The sequence below is a fragment of the Stomoxys calcitrans genome, chromosome 3, assembly GCF_963082655.1.
Source record: "Stomoxys calcitrans chromosome 3, idStoCalc2.1, whole genome shotgun sequence".
In the NCBI taxonomy this organism is placed as follows: domain Eukaryota; kingdom Metazoa; phylum Arthropoda; class Insecta; order Diptera; family Muscidae; genus Stomoxys; species Stomoxys calcitrans.
In genome coordinates this window covers 116,013,367-116,037,249 of record NC_081554.1, presented here as the reverse complement: position 1 = coordinate 116,037,249, position 23,883 = coordinate 116,013,367, and the positions used below count along the sequence as shown (strand labels likewise).

At 39.1% G+C, this 23,883-nt stretch overlaps 1 protein-coding gene across 1 annotated transcript in view; it reads left to right on the top strand.

The window, feature by feature from the left end:
- The first annotated feature begins 2,646 nt into the window (after positions 1–2,646).
- Positions 2,647–23,883, top strand: part of LOC106088594 (G-protein coupled receptor Mth2) — a 93,234-nt gene continuing 71,997 nt past the window's right edge. Inside the window, exon 1 of the mRNA XM_013254185.2 lies at positions 2,647–4,145. Within this exon, the coding sequence (XP_013109639.2) occupies positions 3,086–4,145 (1,060 nt within the window). The 5' untranslated portion in view covers positions 2,647–3,085. The remainder of the gene's footprint in view (positions 4,146–23,883) is intronic.

The window sequence follows — 23,883 nt, the reverse complement described above, 5'->3', positions numbered from 1 at the left end:
AGGTGGTAATATTTATTAAAATCTAAGTAATAAATAAATAAATCAAAATCGCTTTGGTGATTTTGAATATTAAGCAGTTGAAAATTTCTCGTTGGTCGTGAAGGAACGTTAATATTAAGCCGACTCAACAAAAATTCGGACTTCAAATTCCCGTGCAAAACAATTGAGATCGAGTTAATCTAGAGTTATCGAGTTAATACTAGATTTTCAACATTTTCCTGCGGCTACTGAGAGTAGAGAGCTTTATTAAATTTAATCTAACCGTATAGGAAGGAAGTGTTTGATAATTACAACCACGATTACGAAGGTAAAATAGCAGAAATTTTTTCTATACTGACTCAATTTTATTTCTGTGAATAGTGTCAACCGATTCTTTACTCAATCTTTTCATAAACCCAAGGGAGCTAAAAGATTTATGCACCATCATAGAAATATGTTGTCTAAAATTTAATTTACGATCTAAGAGAATGCCAAGATCTAGAAAAGTTTCTTCAATGTCAATTTCACGATCGTTAAGATAATAACTTTTTGACAAGTGTTGCGTTCTATAGAAAAACATTAATTTACATTTCGAGATATTTAGTTCCATTAAATTTACATTACATCATAAACAAAAGTTATCAAGATCGAGTTGTAACAAATCCTGCTCAGAAGGAACATAGAGCGATTGCAAAATTTTGACGTCATCAGCACACATTAAGATTGAATAATTGACTTGGAAAATGAACTAAAACGAACATTAAAACTAATAAACCCCAATTGTAACAATATAAACCCCAAATAAGTGTAAAATTGGTACGCAGATTGCGTGGCTATTGCGGTTAAGTTAAAGTTTCCCGGCACTCATACATACTTACTCCAGGAGGCCCTACGTAGGACAGCGAAGGGGGTCACCGAAAGTGGTCTAAGCGTAAATCCGTCTAAGACAGAAGTTGTTGTTTTCAGTAGGAGAAAAAAAATTGCTTACGGAGGCACCAGACTCCTTGGGAGGAGAAAATGTTCCATTTACTTTGATGGATAGAAAACTGAACTTTGAATCAAACATTTTATAAAGGTCACGAAAGGCAACTCTTGCCCTATACACCTGCAAAAGAAACATTTGGAAAAAGATGGGGGCTAAAATAGAGCGTCATGCCTATGTTGTAGTTGTCTGAACTATGACTTCTATACGGATGGTCCCAAACTAGACAACCAGGGGGACAACCATATCAAGAAGGTTACCCGACCACTGTAGTGTGTATCAAGCGGAGATCCTTGCAATTCTAGAAGTGGTGGAATGGCTAAGATATTATGTGATCACACATTTTTTCTAGTATTCCCTGTAATTGCTTTATTGTTATTCTCTTGTTCGTAATAATGTGTGTTGTGTTGCTTTCGTTTGGCTCCACCCCATGCTTGTTCAATAGATGTCAGTGTATGTGATTGCCTGTCAAGCATCATGTTATGTATGTGGGTTTGTGTTTGTCAACACTGGCCAACTTTAGCGGAGATCAATAAAAGCCAAAACAGAATAAGCGCGTTGTGCTATGTTTTTGAGTATCGCATTGGAAAACAAATCCCATAAAAGCAACGCGCAAAAGTAAAATAATTTTTAACTTTGATGCTTTAAAGCATTACTTCACGCACGGCAACACAGAATGACGCTCGATTTAAGTCGTCAAAGTTGAAATTTTTTTAACTTTGGGGTGTTGCTTTTGTGGCATTTGTTTGCAGAGCATTGTTTAACGGTCGGAACTGTGATATCGAAATGGACGAAAACGTCTAAGTGAGTCTGATATCAGACTGCCACTTAAACCTTACCTAGCTTAAATCTAACCTAATAGATGTACTTCAAACAAAGTTAAGTTTTCATAACTTGAGTCTTTCGAAAATAAGCGTTTCTTTCAGAGACAAATACACAGACACATTTTGTTCTATTTGCAGGGTAATGTAATACAATTTTCTACACTAGATTTAAAAAAACTTTTGTTGTGCAGATGTGATGCTCTTTATGGGGCCCAATTTTATTATGCCAAAGTGTTACAAATCACCCATCATAAAAGTCCAACAAGAGTTTCATCTGAAAATTAGATTAGGATGCCAGTATCCAAATCAAATCTTCTTTAACAATTTATAATTCAATGTGACATCATAGGTTTAATCTTTTTAGCGACAGACCAAAGGCTGGCGAGAACGGGTCCCATTACTATCGCTTTGGTTCGCCGTGCGCGCTCACTAGGAACCGACATTTTTATACTACCCTCGAATACCATTTAATTTCATGCCAACTGCAACAGTGAAAACCATAAAGCGTACTATAATAAAAAGGAATTAACTCATATCCACATTTCATGCATCCGATGGGGCTATCGAAGTCCTTGCCTTGCTTGCCCCAAATGTCACATAATTAAAAGAGAGAACAATTCTTTGCGTCTAATAGTGTGCTTATCTTTAATGGGGTTCTTTATTAATTGGGATCTAAATAGCGATAAAATGGGGAGGTGTTATTTGTTTTTGTGTTTATTCAACAACAACAACAATTTATGTGGTCGGCCATTCCATCATTCATTCATAAACACTTCACCTCTGAGAATACATTCTACTTTGCTTGTGGCACTCCAATGGCCAGAGCAGTAGCTAACAATCAGTTGCCAGAGAGAACCTTAACCGTGCGGACGACTTCGAGTTCCCAGTACAAAGCCCAAAAGGCCACGTTAGTTCTTCTAGTGTAAAAGAAAACTTTCGGCCGAACGAGGGAAAAGGCACTAATTGTTTGGAATCATTGCCATCAACATCATCATTTGTTCATTGTTTGTTTATACAAAACTTATTTTCAATCCAAATATTTGCCGTGTTTTCAATTTTTCATGTGAGAATAACAAAATCGGAAATAAAAGAGAATATCGCAAAAAATAAGTCAATTTCTGGGCCTCTGATAAGATTAAGAAGTTTAGTTGGTAAACAAACACAAAAACCCGATCACTTCTATTTCGCGATCGTCGGACTTGCTGAAGGTTGAATTTCGTCACTGAGGTGCTTGGTGTTATCAGAATCGATGGCGTTACCCCGTCCATCAATATATTAAAGAGTTTGGTAAAAATGCTGAATGGAACCAGTGTCGTCGCTATTCGAGGAGTTTCACTTGCAATCGTGTTTTGTTGGCCACATAAAGGCAAAACAAAGAAAATTCCACTGGCGAACTTCAGGCCATCAAATTAACACATCAATGCCATTCAAAGTAGTTTGGGTACTGCTCTTTGCTAGTATGCAAACTTTGGTGGGTGGAGTTGATGACCGCAATTCCACTTTGTCACTATGTTGTCCTTCCATCAACACGAAGCTGGCCAAGATTTCGAAAGGCCCTCTGCGATCACCTTCCTTTGCCTGTGTGCCGCAAATTTCTAATGAGGATACAACTCAAACTGTTTCATATGAAAGCGAAACAGACTCTTTGCACCATGTTTACCCAGTGTATGGATTAGGCGTAGGCGAGGTTCAGGACACCAACTCAAATATTCTTGCCCAATGCGAAAATCAAATACTGCAAAGATTCCCCAGAAAGGAAAGTATTAAAATTCCCTTTGATGCCTGTGTAATGGGCACTGAAGATGAAATCATTTCGATTTCCTGCCCTCAAGATATTAAGTCGACGCGAAAGATCTCCTTTGGGCATAAATGTTGCCCCCACAACTACATTTACGACAGCAACCAACACAAGTGCGTGCTTAACCCTTTAGGGGTATCCAATTTCCATTTGTATCAGCCATTCTTTAAGACTGCCGCGGTTTTCAATGACAATCCGATTGATTGTGCCCGGGACAAAGTCCTTGTCGAATATAAAGTTAACCAGTATAAGATCTCCCTCATAAATGGTCGTCTATATTTGCGGCCATTGAATAAAGTTTTTGAATCGAATCAGTATTGCATCGAGGCCATAGACAATATCGGCTCTTCCCCATCACTGTCGGAGCAGGAATTTTTGGTGAGGACCTGTGACGACGTTTCCACCACCTGCCGCCGTATGCCCTGCATCCGACGTTGTTGCAACGATGGAGAAATGTTTAGTAAGGGCAATGCCACTTCTTACTGCAGGCGAGACGAGTCGGATACGACATATCATAGCTTTGAGAGTCTGGAAATTAGTGGCAATTTTACTAAACCACCAGGTAAATATCGAAAAATGCTTGACCAAGTGTATAAATAGAATGTGTGTAAATCTTGCTACCTCTCCCTCTCTCACACTGTCTGTATGCCAGTCTCTCCCCGTGTTCAATATTTTGTTGCTCGATTGGTGCCCTTGTTGTTGGCTTGTTTCGTATTCTTAAAAATGATTAAACATCGAATCGGGTGTTTAGAATTTGTACACTGGTCGATTATTTGTTTATTTAATAAGGAAAAGAACAACTATGTAGTACACAAATTGCCACATGAATGCTTTTCGGTTGGGAATGTGAATATCTTTGTTTCAAAGCATACTGTTTCGAAGAACTCCCTAAGATTCGTGTAATTTGCTTTTTTATAGTAATAGTTGTTGTTGTAGCAGTATGTTTTTCACTGGGACGGCAGCCGTTGCCAATGAGAGACTCCAACGGGTCAATCCGGTACGTACAAACGGCTGCAATGGTATTGTCATTAAGTAGTAAGTGGACGGAGTTATTCTGTTACCTCTCTAATCAGTTGTTTTTGGGGTATGATTATCTATTATTTCCTCTTCCATGGGCAAATAATGCATTCCAAATTATGCTCAAAAGTTCCATTTAGTGGGTATGCGTTCTTCCAGTCGGATATACAGACAAAATAAGATTACTTAAACATGAAGTTTTTTTCCCTTGACTAAATGACTTTATTGATAGTTTCGAGCCAAGAAAGTAGGATTTAAAAAAATGATCTTATCTTAGAATTAAAGCCGCCTTGTTTCTTTGAATCAAGAAAAAACTTTTCAAAATATATTTATCATAATTTCTGATCGACTGCTACAATTTTCAAAAGAGAGGAAATTTGCCCATGACCTTTCCATTAAGGAACAGGGGCAAACTTCTCACATATCAATGAGTGCTGTCAGATTCAATGTGAAGCTCAGTGATAGATGGGGTTTGGAATTCTATGCAAATGCATATTCGTTGCCATTCTTCTAAATACAAAGGCAATTATAAGGGGCGATTTTTTAAGAGCTATAGGAAAGTTCTCCAAAAACAAAAACACATGAAATTCAGAAAAACGCACTAAATCTTTTTTGAATCGATATGTCTTTTTGAATCGATACGGTCCATATAATTTAATGCTTAAATATTATTTCATGCAAATGTTGACCGTGACTGCGCCTCAAATGGTCCGTCCGCTTAATCCAATTCGGCATACTCTTTCCGAAATTTCAGCCGGTATTTCACGAATAAATGCGTCAATGTTGTCTTCCAATGCGTCAATTGAAGCGGGCTTGTCTGTATAGACATGAGCTGTAACATAGTCCCACAAAAAATAGACGGCCAATTGACCGGTCCCGAACGTGAAATAAGTCCATTGTTACGCGTGCTGTGTGGCATGTGGCACTGTTTTGTTGAAACCACATTTCAAACAAGTCAAGCCTTTGCATTTTGGGCAAAAAAAGTTGGATATCATCTCACAATAGCGCTCACCAGTCATAGTTACGTTACGATTCGCTTCATCTTTGAAGAAGTACGGTCCAATGATGCCACCAGCCCATAAACCGCACAAAACTGTGACTTTTTCTGGAGGCATTGATAGCTCTTGCAATGCTTTTGACTGATCTTTAATCAAAAATCCACAATTCTGCTTATTTGCGTACACATTGAACCAAAAATGAGCCTCGTCGCTGAACACATACAGCGCGCGATGAACTTTCTTAACAGAGCACGCATTTTCATAATAAAATTCAATAATTTGCAAGCGTTGTTCGACTGGTTAAATTGTAGACCAAACTGAAGATGTTTGACAGTAAAACAAAACACGAAACGCGCGTGAGCTGTTTAAACCAGTGTTGCCAAAAAATAATATTTAAATTTTGTAAAATCAAGCTCGAGGTCTTCAGATTTGTTTTTTTTTTACCTATTTTTTCGATATTTCGCCCATCCGTTGGTGAGCACTTTCAAGAAAATCTAACTTAAAATATATATGTTTACAAACCACAATAATCACATCTTTTAATGCTAATTTTCAACAATTAGAGTAATAAAGAAGTTACAAACAAAACTTAAAAGCTATGCAACCATCTTTACTGGCCGTTGTCTGTTTGGTCACTAGTTCTTCTTATTGGACTTTGTTCACTCTGTTTATTAGCAATCTGTAGTTGATTGCACATCCCACTGTGTCTGCCTTGTAGTTCATGCGTTTAGTTGTTGTTGTGTTTATATTAATATGCAGTGTTTCTGGCGTCATTCTCTTGTTATAGTTTCTTTCATTATCCAATACTCTCACTCTCTCCAAGTCTGGCTCATGTTTGTTGACAGCACAGTGTACTGCAAGCGCTGTTTTTTGCTGCGCGTTTCTGGCTCTCAGTTTTATATTAGATTTGTGTCCTGCTAAAAAAGCACCCTCTATATCCATACGAATCAAGAACAATACATTAAAATGGCATTGATTTGTTTGTGCATATATTGCCTATTACACTTGAAATGCAGAAAGATTTTCTCTTCTTACACACACCACCGAAGGATGGGGGTATATTCATTTTGTCATTTCTTTTGCCACACATCGAAATATCCATTGCCGACCCATATGTATATATATTCTTGATCATCGAAAAATCCAAGACTTCCTAACTGTCGGTTGAAATCAGCCGACCGCAATGTATATGCTGAACACAATAAAAATGCTCACAATAAAAACGCTATCAAATAAAAACCGCATAAATCGTAGTGGAAACGGGTTTTGGGGATTATCTCAAATCAAGTGGATTTGGGCTCTAGTCGAAACATGGTTTAAGAAACAAATTACAGCTGTTTTATTAAGCCTTTGACAGTTAGATTTACTCCAAAATCAAAACAAAAATAAAAAAATTGTACTCAGCTGTTCGCATGACCTCACCTTATAAGTGGATCCTGATACGCAGGTTAAGTTCGAAGCAAAGCCCTGCACAAAACCATTCACCATGGTGACTGCTGAACTCGGGAACACTGAAGCTATTGGATATTGTATTTCAGGACTATTGAAGAGCGAGATATTTAAGATAGAGTAAATCGACCAAGTTGCTGTTGAGTAGGTAATCTTGAAAAACAACCACCATTCAGTAATTGGGAGTATTTTTACCTTGAATTCATAGTCGCTACAGTGAGTTATGTGAAATTACTCGCTGAAAGAGTCTCGATGTCATTTTCGAAATATCAATTAATCACACACATCGTTTGCAAACTGTTTGTTTTCTCATATATAAAAAAAATAGGCGTATGTGTGTATTGACCCATGCTTTTGCCAAATCAACCACGTTTCCTTCATACTAATTTCGTACTACGAAAGCAGACGACAACAATAATAGTACTTTATCTGAAGCGAAATGTACCCGAATCATGCATTGTACAACGTGCACTCACTGTAATCCGAATCAATTTTTTTTTTTTGCTGAAGAGCTCATTTTATGCATTCACTCTATGATTGTTGGTCTTGGCCTTTGGTTCGAAGATGGGTATATCTATATATATTTGAAACTGTAAGTTGTGTTAGGCCACTCGATATCCTTCTTCAAATTGGCCTGGATCGGTCCAGATTTGGATATAGCCGCCATATAAACCGATCTCTCGTTTAAAGGTCTTGGCCCTATAAAAGGCGCATTTATAATCCGATTTCGCCGACACAGTGACTAATGTTAGGCTTTTCGACATCCGTGTCCTATATAGTTCAGATAGGTCTATATTTGGATATAGCTGCCTGAAAGGCCAATATTGAACAGTGACTTGTATTTATTAGACCATTCAATGTCCGTGCCGAATATGGTCTAAATCGGACCATATTTCGATATAGTTTCCGGATTATAACGAAATATGGTTTAGATATATATCCGAGGCGGTGGGTATCCAAAATTAGGTCCGGCCGACCTTAATGTCTTTTTACTTGTTCATCCTATCCTCCTTCCGAATACAAATGTTCAATTCAATTGAAATTACAATTCAATTGTTATTTACAATCTCAAATTTTGCTTTGTTTTAGATGTATACGCAAAAATTTCAATTTATTTTACTAAATTTGTGAATTTCCAATTTTTTGAAAACACTGCTGTTTTGCCAATAGTCGGCACTACTTTCTAATGTTCGGCATGTCATGTTCCTAAAGTCGGCAAATAGTATTTTGCTAAGGAAAATATACATTTTGCTATCATTTATGTAAGCCTGTTACCGGTCATTTATATGATTACTTAAGTTGTTTTCTCTTTTTTCCGAATTTTAATTTAAAACGCAAGTTAACATTATTTACTCGCAAAATGCAAGGAAACCCCCAAAAAATATCATAAACTCGCTCGGGTCAAAATCAGATAGTCGCAACCATAGATACATTTTTCAACTGGAAGTAGGTGTATATAATAGCTATATTCCACTAAGATCCAGTGTGGACCGTATTGAGGAAGGATGTAGAAAGGTCTGTACTACCCAATTATCCAAATTTCAGGGAAATCTGTTAAAAAAATAAGCGCCATTTATGAGGTCACGAAGCCCAATAGAGAGACAGAGCTATGCATATAGAAATATGGTCCGATTTGGATCATATTCGACGCGAATTTAGAGGGACCGATAGCGACAATATGGATATCAAATGAAAGATATTAGAGAGTAGAATACGAATATGGTATAAACATTTGGTGCAAGTAAAAAATTTGGGTTCAAGGGGTCGCTCAAACCCAAAAACTGCTCCAAACAGACACATTTGACGTCCATATCAATATAGGACTCAAATGAAGGGTATTCGGGAGTAGAATACGAATATGACATAAAACTGAGGTCCAAGTAATTCATGGTCGCCCCATCCCCAAAAAGCCCCCCAAATGGGAATATTAGAATATTACTCGATTATACCTTGATGAAAGTCAAATGAAAGGCATTTGAGAGCCAATTGCGAATATGACATTAAACCTTGTGTTTTACCTCCTAAAATCGACTCAAATAGGCTATTAAAACAATGGGGAATCAAGTGATAGATTTTTTTGAGTACAGTGCGTCAACCAAATTTGTGCTCAAGTGGCAGATGGGGTGTGGCGCACAACCCAAATATAGACGCCCTCCACCAAACGGCTGTATACACCAATCATGACAATATGGGTTTAAATTAAAGGTAATAAAATGTTGTAGACTGCGAATCGGATACCATTATTCTGCTCATATATCTAGCGGACCACCTCAACCCAAAACAGTCGATCAATCGTAATGACCAACAGGCCGCCATACCCCCAAAATTATGAAGTTCAGCGTGAAAGTAGTAGGTGGAAACCTTAACGTTAAGGTTGCAAACAATTTTAGCTCATCGATAGACAATACCACCGACGTGCAGCTGGGCAACACTTTTTTGTTCAAAAGTTTTACATGGTATAATAGTAAGAACTATCGCACCGCACCAAATATATAGACTGGCAAATTAGTTCTTAACCTCAGAAAATCATTTAATATGGCAATTTAATTTCATTAAAAAAAAACTAAATTATCATTCATAAACAATCACCACATGATGATCCTCACCAAGCGAGTAGCACTAACATTTAAATTAGCGCCATCTACTGGCTGTTTTCAATTGGAGTTGATCCAAGTGGATTTAGTTGATCCAAAATGCAGTAAATCGCGCTAATTTGGAGAACATGAACAGAGAGAGGGCAGAGCGTCAATCCTTGCCATAGAAACAAATACAAAAAATTTATTTAAAAAAAGGATTTTGGAGAAAAATTTTATTAGTTAAAATGTGGTCAAAATTTTAGAGCAAGAATAATAATCATAAGATCAATCACTACAATAACGGAATCATATTAAAGGTATTTGAGAGTAGAAAACTAATCTGATATCCAATTATGGGACTAAGTGTTTCGTGGGTCACCTGACCATGGCAATATGGATCTTAAATGAAAGGCACCAAATTGACTTTCACTTTTGAGACCAAGTCTCTGGAGGTCCACCACATCCCAAGAAGGACTTTTACTGACCATTGCAATATGGGGTTTAAATAAGAGGTATTTGAGTGTAGAAAAATCCACAGGAAAATTGGAATACATTTTCAACTGAAATTATGCAGAAATTTCCAAATTTAGAGTACTCTTATCTAACATAGCATTATCGGGCGCAGCAGAGCGGGCCGGGCTCAGTTAGTCTTATATGCAAATTGCAAGTTTTGCCCACGAACATTCCACTAAGGAAAATGGAGAAAGTTCTCATATATCAATGAGTGCAGTCCGATTTAAGTTTTTAAGCTCAATGATAAGGGGCCTCCTTTTTATAGCCAAGTCCGAACGGCGTGCCGCAGTGCAACACCTCTTTGGAGAGAAGTTTTACATGGCATAGTACTTCACAAATGTTGCCAGCATTAGGAGGGGAAAACCACCGCTGAAAATTTCTTCTAATGGTTCCGCCAGGATTCGAACCCAGGCGTTGAGCGTCATAGGCAGATATGCTAACCTCTGCGCTATGTGGCCTCCATTAGACTTATATACAAAAATCAATTTGTGTTTGTTTGTGTGTTTCTTATAGACTCTAAAACGGCTGAACCGATTTTCTTGAAATTTTCGCAGATGGTGCATAATGATCCCGTGGTACTAAATTTCTTGACATCTAAATTTTTAGAAACGCCAGATATCGGAAATGGGTGGTGCGGGTACCTAGGGGAACTGCCTCACCACCAAAACCTACCAAATAAATATGAAGACCAATCAGGACAATATGGGACTCAAATGAAAGGTATTTGATATGAGAAAAAGTATCTGATACCCAATTGTCGGACCAAGTGTTTGGCGGACCACCCCAAAACACCCATAAATCGGACATATTGACCGACCATGCCAATATGGGACTCAAATGAAAGGTATTTGCGAGTAGAATGCGTATCTGATGTCCAAATGTGTGACCAATTTTCTGGGGTTCCACCCCTTCCGCAAAACACTCCCCAAACAGGACTTATTTACTGCCCATGGCAATATGGGGCTTAAATGAATACGAATGTGATATTCAAATGTGGGTCAAAGTGTTTGGGGCCGCCCCTCCCCAAAAACATTCTACATAAAGGACAAATTTACGATCATAGCAAATGGATGGCATTTGGAAGTAAAGCACAAATTTGATATCAATATTCGGGAAAATGTGTCTATAGGGTCACCCCAACCCCATAACACTACCCAAATAGGAAGTATTTGCTGACCATTGCAATATTGGCCTCAAATAAGAGGTATTTTAGATTAGAACCCGAATCCGATATATATATATACCGAATCCGATATATATTTTCAAGGCCAACTCACGTTGCTGATATATTTTCAGGGCTAAGTGATTGGGGGGCCACCTCACGCCCTAAAACACCTCTAAATCGGGCATATTTACCGACCATGTCAATGTGGGGCCCAAATGAAAGGTATTTGGGAGTAGAGTACGAAATCGTGCCCACTTTCGGGACCAATTTTCTGGGGGTCTACCCCATTCCCAAAATACTCCACAAACAGCAATTATTTTCTGACCATCGCAATATGGGGTTCAAAAAAGGTATTTGGAAGTAGAATACGAATATCCAAAAGTGGGACCATGTATTTGGGGCACCGCCCCTTCTCCAAAACACCCCTTAAAGGGTAAAGATTTACCGACCATGCCAAAATGTGGCTCAAATGAAAGGTATTTGAATTTAGGAAAATAAGTTAATAACCAATTATGGGGCCAAGTGGTTGGGGACGCCTCATCCTATGAACTCTCCTTAAACTAATTGCAATGCGGGTTTTAAATAAATGGTATTTGAGATAAGAGAACGATGCTGATTGGAGGCCACCGTAGCGCAGAGGTTAGTATGTCCGCCTATGACGCTGAACGCCTGGGTTCGAATCCTGGCGAGACCATCAAAAAAAAAAAAAAAAATCAGCGGTGGTTTTCCCCTCCTAATACTGGCAACCTTTGTGAAGTACTATGCCATGTAAAACTTCTCTCCAAAGAGGTGTCGCACTGCCGCACGCCGTTCGGACTCAGCTATTAAAAGGAGACCCCTTATCATTGAGCTTAAACTTGAATCGGACTGCACTCATTGATATGTGAGAAGTTTGCCCCAGTTCCTTAGTGGAATGTTCATGGGCAAAATGTGCAAAAAATTTGCATTTTTGCACCATGTTTTGTCTGGGGTACTTCACCCCCGAAAACACCCCTAAATCGGACATCAAGAGAATATCGGGCTGAAATAAAGTCTTTTAAGAATAGAGTACATTTAACATCATAACTTAAATGATGTTAGATGTAGTCTAATAATGATTATATGGGATTCAGATAAAGGCACTTATATTCTTATAGTGTAAGTCAAGCGATATGCATAAACTATTTTCGTAGAATGATATTTCACTAAAAGCTCTTTAATTGTCGAAAATAAATATTCAAAGGATTCCATATAAAGTAAAAGAGGGCGCAGCAGAACAAATTGGGTTAAGATGGTAAACATGGTGATCAATTATATATGGGCTGTATATAGATGTCGTTCGAAAATGGGCTTTCAAATTCGATCTGAAACCGACTATAGATGAAAAAATAGGGTGTACCAAGTTTCAGTTTTTAATTTTAGAAAGCCGGAACTTGATTATATCAGTCAGGTGAAATTGATTAATAAGTGACATTGATAGATGAGGCAGACTACATCCCTCTGTGCCACAGAGGCCTTCAATGTAGTACATATTGTTTTGTGCATTGGCTGATTAATTTTGAAAATAGTCTACACTGGACAGTATTTTGATAAAGCTTCCTTAAAAATCGATCTGCCAATTTGATTTCTGAAGAGCGCAGAAGAACCATTTTCCACACGGCACTCGACTGTCGACTACTGGAAAATCCATTTTTTCATGGTCCCTAAGACTAAAATTATCTTTTGATTGTTTTTACCTTTATAAATTATTTGTGATTAAAAATTTTCTACGCTCTCTTAACTTAGCAGATACTTCCACTAATTTTTTCTTAAGAACAGACACTTTTGCACTTGTTTATCACTAAAAGCGAAATTCTAGCATAATCTGTAATCTCATCTCAAATATTTTTTCCCAAGGAGAGCCAAGAATATTATTGACGATTATTTTAATAAAAAGTTTTTTATATTCTTTGTTTTTTTGAGTTAAAAAAACAATAGTGCCGACTACTGGTACCTGTCGAACTGAGGAGCACTTACCCTATTTGCAAAACGTCCATATTTAGAGGCATTTTTCGTTCATTTTTCGTCTGTCAATGCCACTAAAAAACGTTCGGCAGAATTCGGGGTGTTACCACAAAACGATCAGACCGAGTTTAACCGACGGCAAAAATCTTTTTTGTGAATCGCGCAACTACGCAATAAACTACGACAAGTTGACCAACGCCTTAGAATACATACACATTACACTGTGATACAAAACTTAAAAAAGTAAAAGGTGCTAAGTTCGGCCGGTCCGAATCTTATATACCCTCCATTACGGATTGCATTTGTCAAGTTTTTTGCCCGGCATTTCTTTATAACAGTGGTGCCCAAACTGAACATTTTCTTTACGCTAGAGTTTATATATAAAGGAAAAATTTATAGGCAAAAAAGGTTAATGGATAAGAATTGCTATGCTATTGGAGCTATATCAGGTTATGAACCGATTCGGGACATACTAAGCTTGGATGTTGGTGTATCAAGCCAGATATTACGAAAAAGTTTCGCAATCTTTGATATCTTGTAACTCAAATACAATTCCAGAGTTGGGTTGTGGGGGGCGCATCTGGAGGGGGAAGTCCCCATGTTTGTTTCTCTCTCCAGTCAATTGCCATCATGCTCTAGTGTAGGGAGCAGCGGGCCCTAGATGTCGGAAGCTACTTTTCAAACGGTCGCTCACTTGTTGCTTTTTATGGGGTTATTTGAAATCCCTGGTTTATGTCAATCATCCACAGACCATAGCACACCTTAGAACAATATTCGCGACGCCATTGCCAACATACCGATTGATAAATTGCAAAGGGTGGACACGAATTTCAAAAATCGACTCGATGTATGCGCAATGGGGGTCGCCATTTACTCGATGTCATTTTCAAGATTGCATGAAAAAAAGTTGGGATATTGTATACTGAAATAAAAAAAAACAATTAAGACAATAGATGAAGTACTTTTGTTTTTATTGAACTAGAGGGTTGCCGTTTATAATTCGGGATTGGACAACCCATGTGTTGCAATCTGCCAACTCTCATTTCTGAGGTTATACGTACTCAGAACGTTTTGAGACACGAGCGCTATTTGTGTTGTTTACAGTAACTTAAAAGATTCATCTCACCATAAAAATGGATTTAAATCGTGAACATTTTCGTGCGATTATTTTCCACAATCTTCGACGTGGATTAACTCAACAATAGTGCATCGATGAACTTAATTAAATTTTTGACGATGAAATTCTCTAGAAAGAAATTCTCTAAAAATATGATCGCGGCGCTTCAAAACACGTATAGGACATCGTGACAGGTGATGAATCGTCGATTTACGTGTATGAGCCCGAAGTAAACAGAATTCGACTGTATGACCCAAATCCAACAAAAGTTGCTCGCGTACGAAGCGCATGCAAGCAAATGATCGCATGTTTTTTTCGGAAAAACTGGACATGTCGCCATCGTGCCACTAGAACAGTCAATTCTCAGTGGTACGCACCAGTTTTGCCAGTTGTCTTCCAAGAAATAAGGAAAACCAATCGCCGAAGATGGATCACTCTTCACCGTTACAATGCGAGCTCTCACACATCGGCTCAAACAACTGCATTTTTGAGCACTCAAAACATCGATTTGATGAGTCATCCGCCCTATAGTCCCGATTTGGCACCGAATGACTTCTTTTTATTCCCGTACGTAAAAAATAGAATGAGAGGTCAACGTTTTCGACACCTGAAGAAGCGGTTGATACATTCAGAATGCATGTTTTGGATATACCTCAATGGTTCAAACGTATGCAAACGTGTGTAGATCTTAATGGGAAATTTTTGAAAAACAATAAAGCGATTTTCGATGACTAAAACTTGTTTTTGTTTACCCCGAAATATAAAAGGTAACCCTTATCAAATAAGTGAGTTCCTCTGTCGCACCCTGTAGTACAAGACAAGATGTACAAGATAACTTGTATAACTAGATGGGGAACATGGTTGGAATCAGTCGTAACTATGTAAAATACAACCAATTTAAAAACTTTATTGAGAGATCTAATGATAATGAGACAAAATCATTAGAATTATTTGAAACCTTTGGACTAGGAATAATCTAAAGGCCCAATTGTGGCACAAATAAAAAATTCACAGTCTGGTCAAATTGCAAATTTTGTCCATGAACATTCCACTAAGGAACAGGGGCAAACTTCTCAGTGAGTTATTCCGATTCAATGTTAAGCTCAATGATAAGGGGCCTCCTTTTATTATAGTCGAGTCCGAACGGCGTGCCGCAGTGCGACACCTCTTTAGAAAAGTTTTACATGGCGTAGTACATCACAAATGTGGCCAGCATTAGGAGGGGAAAACCACCGCTGAAAATGATTTCTGATGGTCCTGCCAGGATTCGAACCCAGGCGTTAAGCGTCATAGGTAGACATGCTAACCTCTGCGTTACGGTGGCCTCCGGTCTGGTCAAATTGCTATTATAAATTATGCAAAAAATAAAATTTATGGGGTTTGTGGAGACATTGCCCATAAAATAAACATGAAATTTGATAACTTTTTGAAAAATAATAATGGTTTTAAAACTTCCAAATAAATCGCTGGAGTTAGAAGATTGTAATACTGAAAACGCAACAGATCGAAAATATAATCTTGTTGAACTATTCCCCTTTAAATATCCCCTATTACATCAGTAGACGTTGAACTCTCAAATTATTAGGTTAGATTAGGATTAAGTGGCAGTCTGCCATCAGACTCACTTAGACGTTTTCGTCCATTGTGATACCACAGGAACAGAAGAAAGAAGAAGCCTTCTAGTTCCTACCGTTGAACCATCCAGACTTGCGAACGTTCACCTTCGCTAAATCAGACAGGTTCTTAGTTCTTTGAGAACCTTAAGTGGAACTCCTTCTGACTGCCAGTGCGGGACACAAACACAGAAAGTGTTCTCTCACAGATTCACAATCGTTATTGGCAACCTTCAGTCTGTCTGCATGTTTTCTGATTAGACAGTGACCTGTCATGACGGACACAATGACTGAGACGTATGTTCTAGCCAATGACAGCAAAGCGTTAGACCTCTTCTTCTAAAAACTTAGCCTACATGTCGCTAGAGGCATACCGACAGATTCCAGTGCACCTGTAATGTGTAAGGTACAATAGTCGTCGTTATGACATCATATCTTAGCCATTCCGCCAATTCCTTAATTGCATGGATCTCCGCTTGATACACACTGCAGTGGTCAGGTAACCTTTTCGATATGACCAGTTCTAGATCTTTAGAGTACACTCCAAAGCGCACCTAGTCGTCTAGTTTGGAATCATCCGTTTAATGTAACTATGTAACGTTTCGCCTCAACATATCAAACGGTAGCCATAAACGTAGCATTATTGAATGCAACAAACTGTGTTTATTGTTAACACTTTAGCAACTTCGCCTGCGGTAAAAGTACCTTTTTTGTTGTAAAGCCAAAAACTATTTAATGGCAAAAGTGTTTCGATACCCACAAACGATTATTCGTTTACCGGACCAACAATTATTCTCTTGTGTCTCTTCAACTTGAGAGGGTTAGTATTTAAACGTGAAGACCACTGATGGAGTAAAAGTGATTGGCGGATGATGAACTGGGAAATTGGCAATTTTTAAAGTGTTATCAATAGCCACCGTAGCGCAGAAGTTAGCATGTCAGCTTATGACGTTGAACGCCTGGGTTCTAATCCTGGCGAGAGCATCACAAAAAAATTTTTCAGCGGTGGATATCCCCTCCTAATGCTGGCGACATTTGTGAGGTGCAATGTCATGTAAAAACTTCTCCCCAAAGAGGTGTCGCACTGCTGCACGACGTTCAGACTCGGCTATAAAAAGGAGGCCCCTTATCATTGAGCTTAAAACTTGAATCGGACGGCACTCATTGATATTTGAGAAGTTTGCCCCTGTTCCTTAATGGAGTGTTCATGGGCAAATTTGCATGAAAGTTCATGTTGATAAACTTTTTTTATGACAATACTCATAGCTATGCTCCTATGTACGTATTGTAAATAATTGACAATTTTAAAAGAGTTTTATAATAATGCAATTACTACAAATACAAAATTAAGTTAACTTTTGCCAACTAGCCTCTTTTATGCCTTTTTGTCGGTGAGGTACTAAGGTAATTTTGAATTAATGTATATATATAAGAATTATAATAAATAAAAAAAGCGGGCCTGCATCACCATATTGGCCGATTCGAAAAAATCTTGGTACTGATGTTGGAAATAATAACAGAGGTCTTTGCGTCTAATTTCAAACAAATTAAATGAAAATTGAGCATCCTGGAAGCTCAAGAAGTAAAATCCGTGGATCAGTTCATATGGTTGCGATATCAGTATGTAGACCGATTCAGATCACCGGGACCTGAAAGACAGAACAGAAGTCCTCCTGCCAAATTGCATTCAAATCGGATGAAAATTGAGGTATCTAGGGGCTTTACAAGTCAAAACCGGGGATCGGCTTATATGGGGGCTATATCCGAATCCGAACTGATATGGCCCATTTGCAATCCTAAACGACATACAATAATAGCATGTATCTGTGCAAAAGTTCATGCAGCTGGCTTTATGCGTTCAACCGCTATCTTGATTTCGACAGACGGTAGGACGGACGGACATTGCTCTGTCGAGACGAACAGGATAGGTTAGGTTGAGTGGGTTGCCCACCAAAGGTGAGTTCACTCGGTACCCTAGACAGAAAAGGAAGAGAAAGAAGATGTAAGACCTTGGACTAGAGGTTATACACGAATAAAAGAAAGACAGGAGGAATGGAGAACCCGTGCGGGGATGAAGAAACGCGCATCCTACCGCAAGCACGGATGTACCTACTCCGGAGCTTGTGGCACCCCCGTCGAAACCATCCTGTTCCTTCAACAAATCCTATGAGACTTACCAGAGGTACGTTCGCAAGTTCACCCAGATCACAGAAGATACAGCTAGCCAGAAAGGAGAGCTTACGACAAGAACACAGCAAGTGCTTGGTAGTCTCCTCTTCATCCTAATCGAGGCAACTCCTACAGAAGTCATTGTGCGGTATCATCATCCGCGCCGCTTATGGCACAGTGTCCGGTTATGACCCCTGTCAAAGTACTCATCGACCTCTTATCGAACGCCAACAATTCGCTCGTCCTCCTCCGGTAAATGACCGGCCTCGTAGTCCAGCAACCATCCACCGAGTCCCATCGCGCCACCGACGCCGCCCTGGCCATACCCTCTATTGTGTTCAGTAGCTCGACAAAGGGAACGTCGGCAAGACCGATGACTGGTCCGCCCGGCGCAGACGAACCCCTCCTGGCTCACTCGTCCGCCCATTCATTCTCTGGAATTCCCTCATGCCCAGAAACCCATGTCAGCGGCACATCGTGGGCCTGAAGCCCATCCAGTGACTCCAAACAATCCGCCACGCATCTTGACCTCACTATCCCCGACCCTAAGGCCTTGAGCGCCGCCATACTGTCCACGTAAATCCTGAGTTTCAAGGGCGGTAAATCCCTACCAGAATTTCTCTTGCGGCCACTGCAATGGCACAGACCTCTGCCCGAAAGACCTAACATTCGTCGGGCAGTCGCAGAGACATACTGATATTGAGTGCATCAGAGTAGACCCCCAATCCAGTTCCTGACTCCATCTTGGAGCCAGCTGTGTAGATCGAGGCCTCATCCCCCTCGAGTACATCATTCAGATTATTATACCGCCCATCCTATGGTTTTGGGTATAATAAAGCCACAAACATTTTCAAGCCACTTTTCTTCCTTAAGTGTATTCTCTTTTTTTAAGGCATATAGCCTAATGATAAGGGACCTCCTTTTTCCGCAGAGTTCGGACGTGCCGCAGTGCGAAAACTCTTTGGAGAGAAGTTTTTAACCCAGGCATCCAGTCATAGACGGACATGCAATCCTCTGTGCGACGGTGGCCTCCGTCTAACTTACTTAGTATTTAGTATGCTATAAAAGAACTATTGTTCCACTAACCGAGATAAAATGTAGAAGAGCCTGGATATTCTGCACTCCTCCTGCTATTTCTGACACCTAGTTTCGAGATGTCTTTCTCCAGTCAGTCGTACAATTTTGCACAATTTCTTTTTTTGACTCAAGATAAATCTCCCATATGTATTTCATCCGATATGCCTCCTTTTAGTCACAATTTTGGTCCGATCCTTACCAAATGCTGCATGGATATCAATCTTTACATTTCCAACATTCTCCTTATGCTCGGGTTTACAAGTCGCACTGTGCGCTTATACTACAAGACTCACTTTAACAGACTCTTCTTCTAACTTTTTGTCTGCAAATGCAAGCTTATGTGTTCCCTTATATATAGTTTGTCATATCTATTCACACCTGAATCTCGTACAATCTTCTCCAGAAGGATGAAAAAGAGCACAACCAGATGTCTCCCTGGCCAAATCGTCGTTTGGTATTGAACTGTTCGAGAAGTCCTTTCCTATTCTAACTGAGTGAAGTATGCTAAAGTAATAATCAACAGGTATGTGTTCTTCTAGCCAAATAGCGCAGACAAACTGAGGCATAAGACTCATCTGCGTGACGCATCTAGTCTTAAATGGTTTAGCCGGCAGCCCATCGGCTCCTGCTGCCTTGATGTTTCGGCCGGGTAACTGCTACATAGAATTCATTCTGACTCGGCGGTATATATTCCATACCATATGCCTGTACAAAGCCATCGGGTTTGATGTTGAATTCTTTAGTAGAGTTTCCGGATTCGATTTGCTTACTCACGAGATAGACATTTGTTATGCCTCCTTGACTGCAAAGTTGCTGTGTACGCCGCATGCTTGGGATCAGTAGGATCTCGCCACTTCTGGAATTTCGAGGCATGAAGTGAGTAATGGTTTGCCATTGCGCCCTATATCAACGTGACAAGGAGTGCTTTCGTTAAGCAATTGAGTCAGTCAAGTGCGTCTAGCTTCCGTGCAGTGTGAGATGGTACTTTTCTTCCCAAGTTTAGATGAATGCGAACCTTTGTTGCAACAAAGTGATGATCTGAATCAATGTTCGCTGTTCTTGGTCGGGGACTACCATGTTTTCTTTTGAATATAACAATGTTGAAATCTTTTTATTATCATGTTATTTCCGCGGCGAAGTCTATTAGCCTCAATCCATTATCACACGTTCCTTCTTCATTTCAATGTCATCGCCGGGCAGCGTTCATATGTTTTGTCTAGGTGCTCATATATCTTTGGCCTATTCGACCTTGTTTCCTGCCGGGGCATGAGCACATTTAATACGGATGGAAAAGAATTTGGATTTTATGCAGAGTAAATCTGGAGACTGGGTGTTGCAGTCTCCAACAAACAACTATTTGACGCCTCTTTCATTCATCGCACAACAAATTCATTGAGTCTCGTGCTGTGGCTCTATCGAACCGAACGCCGGGGAGAACTCATAATTGACTACAGGCCCGCTGTAATGAGAAAAAAAAACAAACTTCCTCTTCCAGATGTGCCACCCTTCAACCCCCTCCCCGTAAAGCATTTCCATGTGGCGAATTTTGTGCAAATTGCCCTATGAATTTGCGTGTTACGCATCTTAGGTACAATTTGGGTGGTACATACATGTAGGAACTGGCACTTGGAGATCTTCGTGTGCCAAAGTGCTAAGTCGCGAAGAATTTCTTTACGAACAGCGCCTACATACTAAGGTTCTTGCTTTGTCATTTTCACCAACAATCTGTTGAGTCAGATATGGAATCCGATTTACTAATTTGAGGATGACAGTAATATGTGTTATTCGTACTCATTCGACCATAGGCCGAGTCTTCGAGAGATTGAGGACAATAAGCGCATTATGGACAGTACACTTCAGATGGCCAGAATTTGCTGGCCATTTCTGAGTGGGGTCGAATGAATCGAGTAGATTTTAGTGCCGATGAAGACTCAGTGCTATTTGTTGTCACACAAACGATTCGCTAAACCACTACGTTCATCTCTGTCTATCATCGGTACAAATGTTGAGCAATCAGAAACTCTTGATGTTCTGGGCATGAAAATACAAAGTGATGTCCGTTGGGCTAAGCATGTAATTGCAGTGTGAAAGAAGCATTCAAGTGCTTGGGCTTCCTTAATTGGTACAAGAATAACTTCACTCCCTCTGATCTTCTATTCGAGTTATTTCGATACAAGAAAAAATCATGCAAATTAGCTAGTGTTACCAATAATGTGAACTATGTTAGAAGTAGTGCATTTTTATTCACCCCATCATTATGGAGGTATACTAATTTTCTCTTTCCGTTTGTAACACCTCGAAATATGCATCTAAGACAACATAAAGTATTTATATTCTTGATCGTGACTTTTGAAGTCGATCTAGACGTCGATCCGTTCGTCTGTTGAAAGCATGATTACTTTCGAAGCAGTAAAGCATGAAATACTTCTTAGTTCTTTTTATTGTCTATGTGCGTTTAAGATCGTGTGTTTTATTTTTGGTTGACATTTATAACGGGAATAACTACAAAAGGGCTGCACAATCCGAATTGTGGCAGCATGCCATTGTCCTTTTAGGCTATGCCGTACCCATAAACTAACAGACAACAGGCCATCACAATTGCTTACTACACTCATAAATACATGCATCCAAGCGCTAGCTAGAGCAGCATGTCACGCATTAACAGCGGCAGGTAGGCCACGATCATCTCAGGTAGATTAAAAACAAAACAGCATGCCGTCAAGCGTTATTTGTTGACATGGGCTATTTTATTGGCGAGTGAGATCTGCAAACGGTTGGAAGTGAGGAATATGGAGTAATATTTCTAAATAAATGGTGGAAAATATATTTAAGAGAATTTCGAAGTAAAAAATAAAATGTTTTTATTCTCATTGAATAAAGACAGCTGAAAACTTTTTACCAAATAATGTCACATTTTGGGGAACAGTACAGTAGCATTTCCTGCTGTATTTAAAAAAAAAATTGGAATAGCGATAAGCATGTCATAAGCCTATAATCCATTTTTCTCGATAAATGGTAATATAGTGCTAGGTATACAAATTTTTTTGCAGTAAAAAGTTGGGGACTAAAAAAATTGAAATTTTTTTTTTGTGTTTTATTCAATAAATTAAAAAGAAAATTAAAATTAAAAATGTTACGGCACTATCAATGCTCGTAAATAGCAAATATACGAAATATCATCAAAATTGGACAAAGCAATCGATGGGTTGATTTTAATGAGTTACATTTTTATTTTAAATAAATTTATTTGAGGAGAAGCTAATTTGAGCATGTTTAAAAAATACAATTACAAAACTAACAAGTAAAAGCGTGCTAAGTTCGGCCGGGCCGAATCTTTTATACCCTCCACCATGGTTCGCGTTTTTCGAGTTTTTTTCCCGGCATCTCTTCTTAGACAAAAAAAGGATAAAAGAAAAGATTTGCTCTGCTATTAGAGCGATATCAAGATATGGTCCGATTCGGACCATATTTAAATTATATGTTGGAGACCTGTGTAAAATGTCAGCCCATTCGAATAAGAATTGCGCCCCTTGGGGGCTCAAGAAGTAAAATAGAGAGATCGATTTATATGGGAGCTTTATCAGGCTATTGAACGATTCAGACCATAATAAACACGTATGTTGATGGTCATGATAGGATTCGTCGTAAAAAATGTCAGGCAAATCGGATAATAAATGCGACCTCTTGAGACTCAAGAAGTCAAGACCCAAGATCGGTTTATATGGCAGCTATATCAGGTTATGAACCGATGGGAACCCTACTTTGCACAGTTGTTGGAAATCATAATAAAATACGTCATGCAAAATTTCAACCAAATCGGATAAGAATGCGCCCTCTAGAGGCTCAAGAAGTCAAGATTCAAGATCGGTTAACTATGGCAGCTATATCCGGTCATCATCCGATTTGAACCATACGTGGCGCAGTTGTTGGATGTCATAACAAAACATGTCGTGCAAAATTTCATTCCAATCGGATAAGAATTGCGCCCTCTAGAGGCTCAAGAATTCAAGACCCGAGATCGGTTTATATGGCAGCTATATCAGGTTATTGATCGATTTGATCCTAGCTAAGCACAGTTGTTGGAAACACGTCTTGTAAAATTTCATTCCAATCGGATAAGAATTGCGCCCTCTAGAGGCTCAAGAAGTCAAGACTTGGGTCCTGACCGGTTTATATGGCAGCTATATCAAAACATGGACCGATATGGCCCATTTACAATACCAACCGACCTACTCTAATAAGAAGTATTTGTGCGAAATTTCAAGCGGCTAGCTTTACTCCTTCGAAAGTTAGCGTGCTTTCGATAGATAGACGGACGGACGGACAAACGGACGGACATGGCTAGATCGACATAAAATTTCACGACGATCAAGAATATATATACTTTATGGGGCCTGAGACGAATATTTCGAGTAGTTACAAACAAAATGACGAAATTAGTATACCCCCATCCTATGGTGGAGGGTATAAAAACCATTTTTTAAATACATGGATAGTTGCAATTAATGGAAAACTCGCACACAATATACATCAATATGGACCATAATACAGTACCATAGATACCGAAAATATCTGCAATTGCATTTCAACAGCTAATTGCAGTACCATAAAAAATCCTTAATT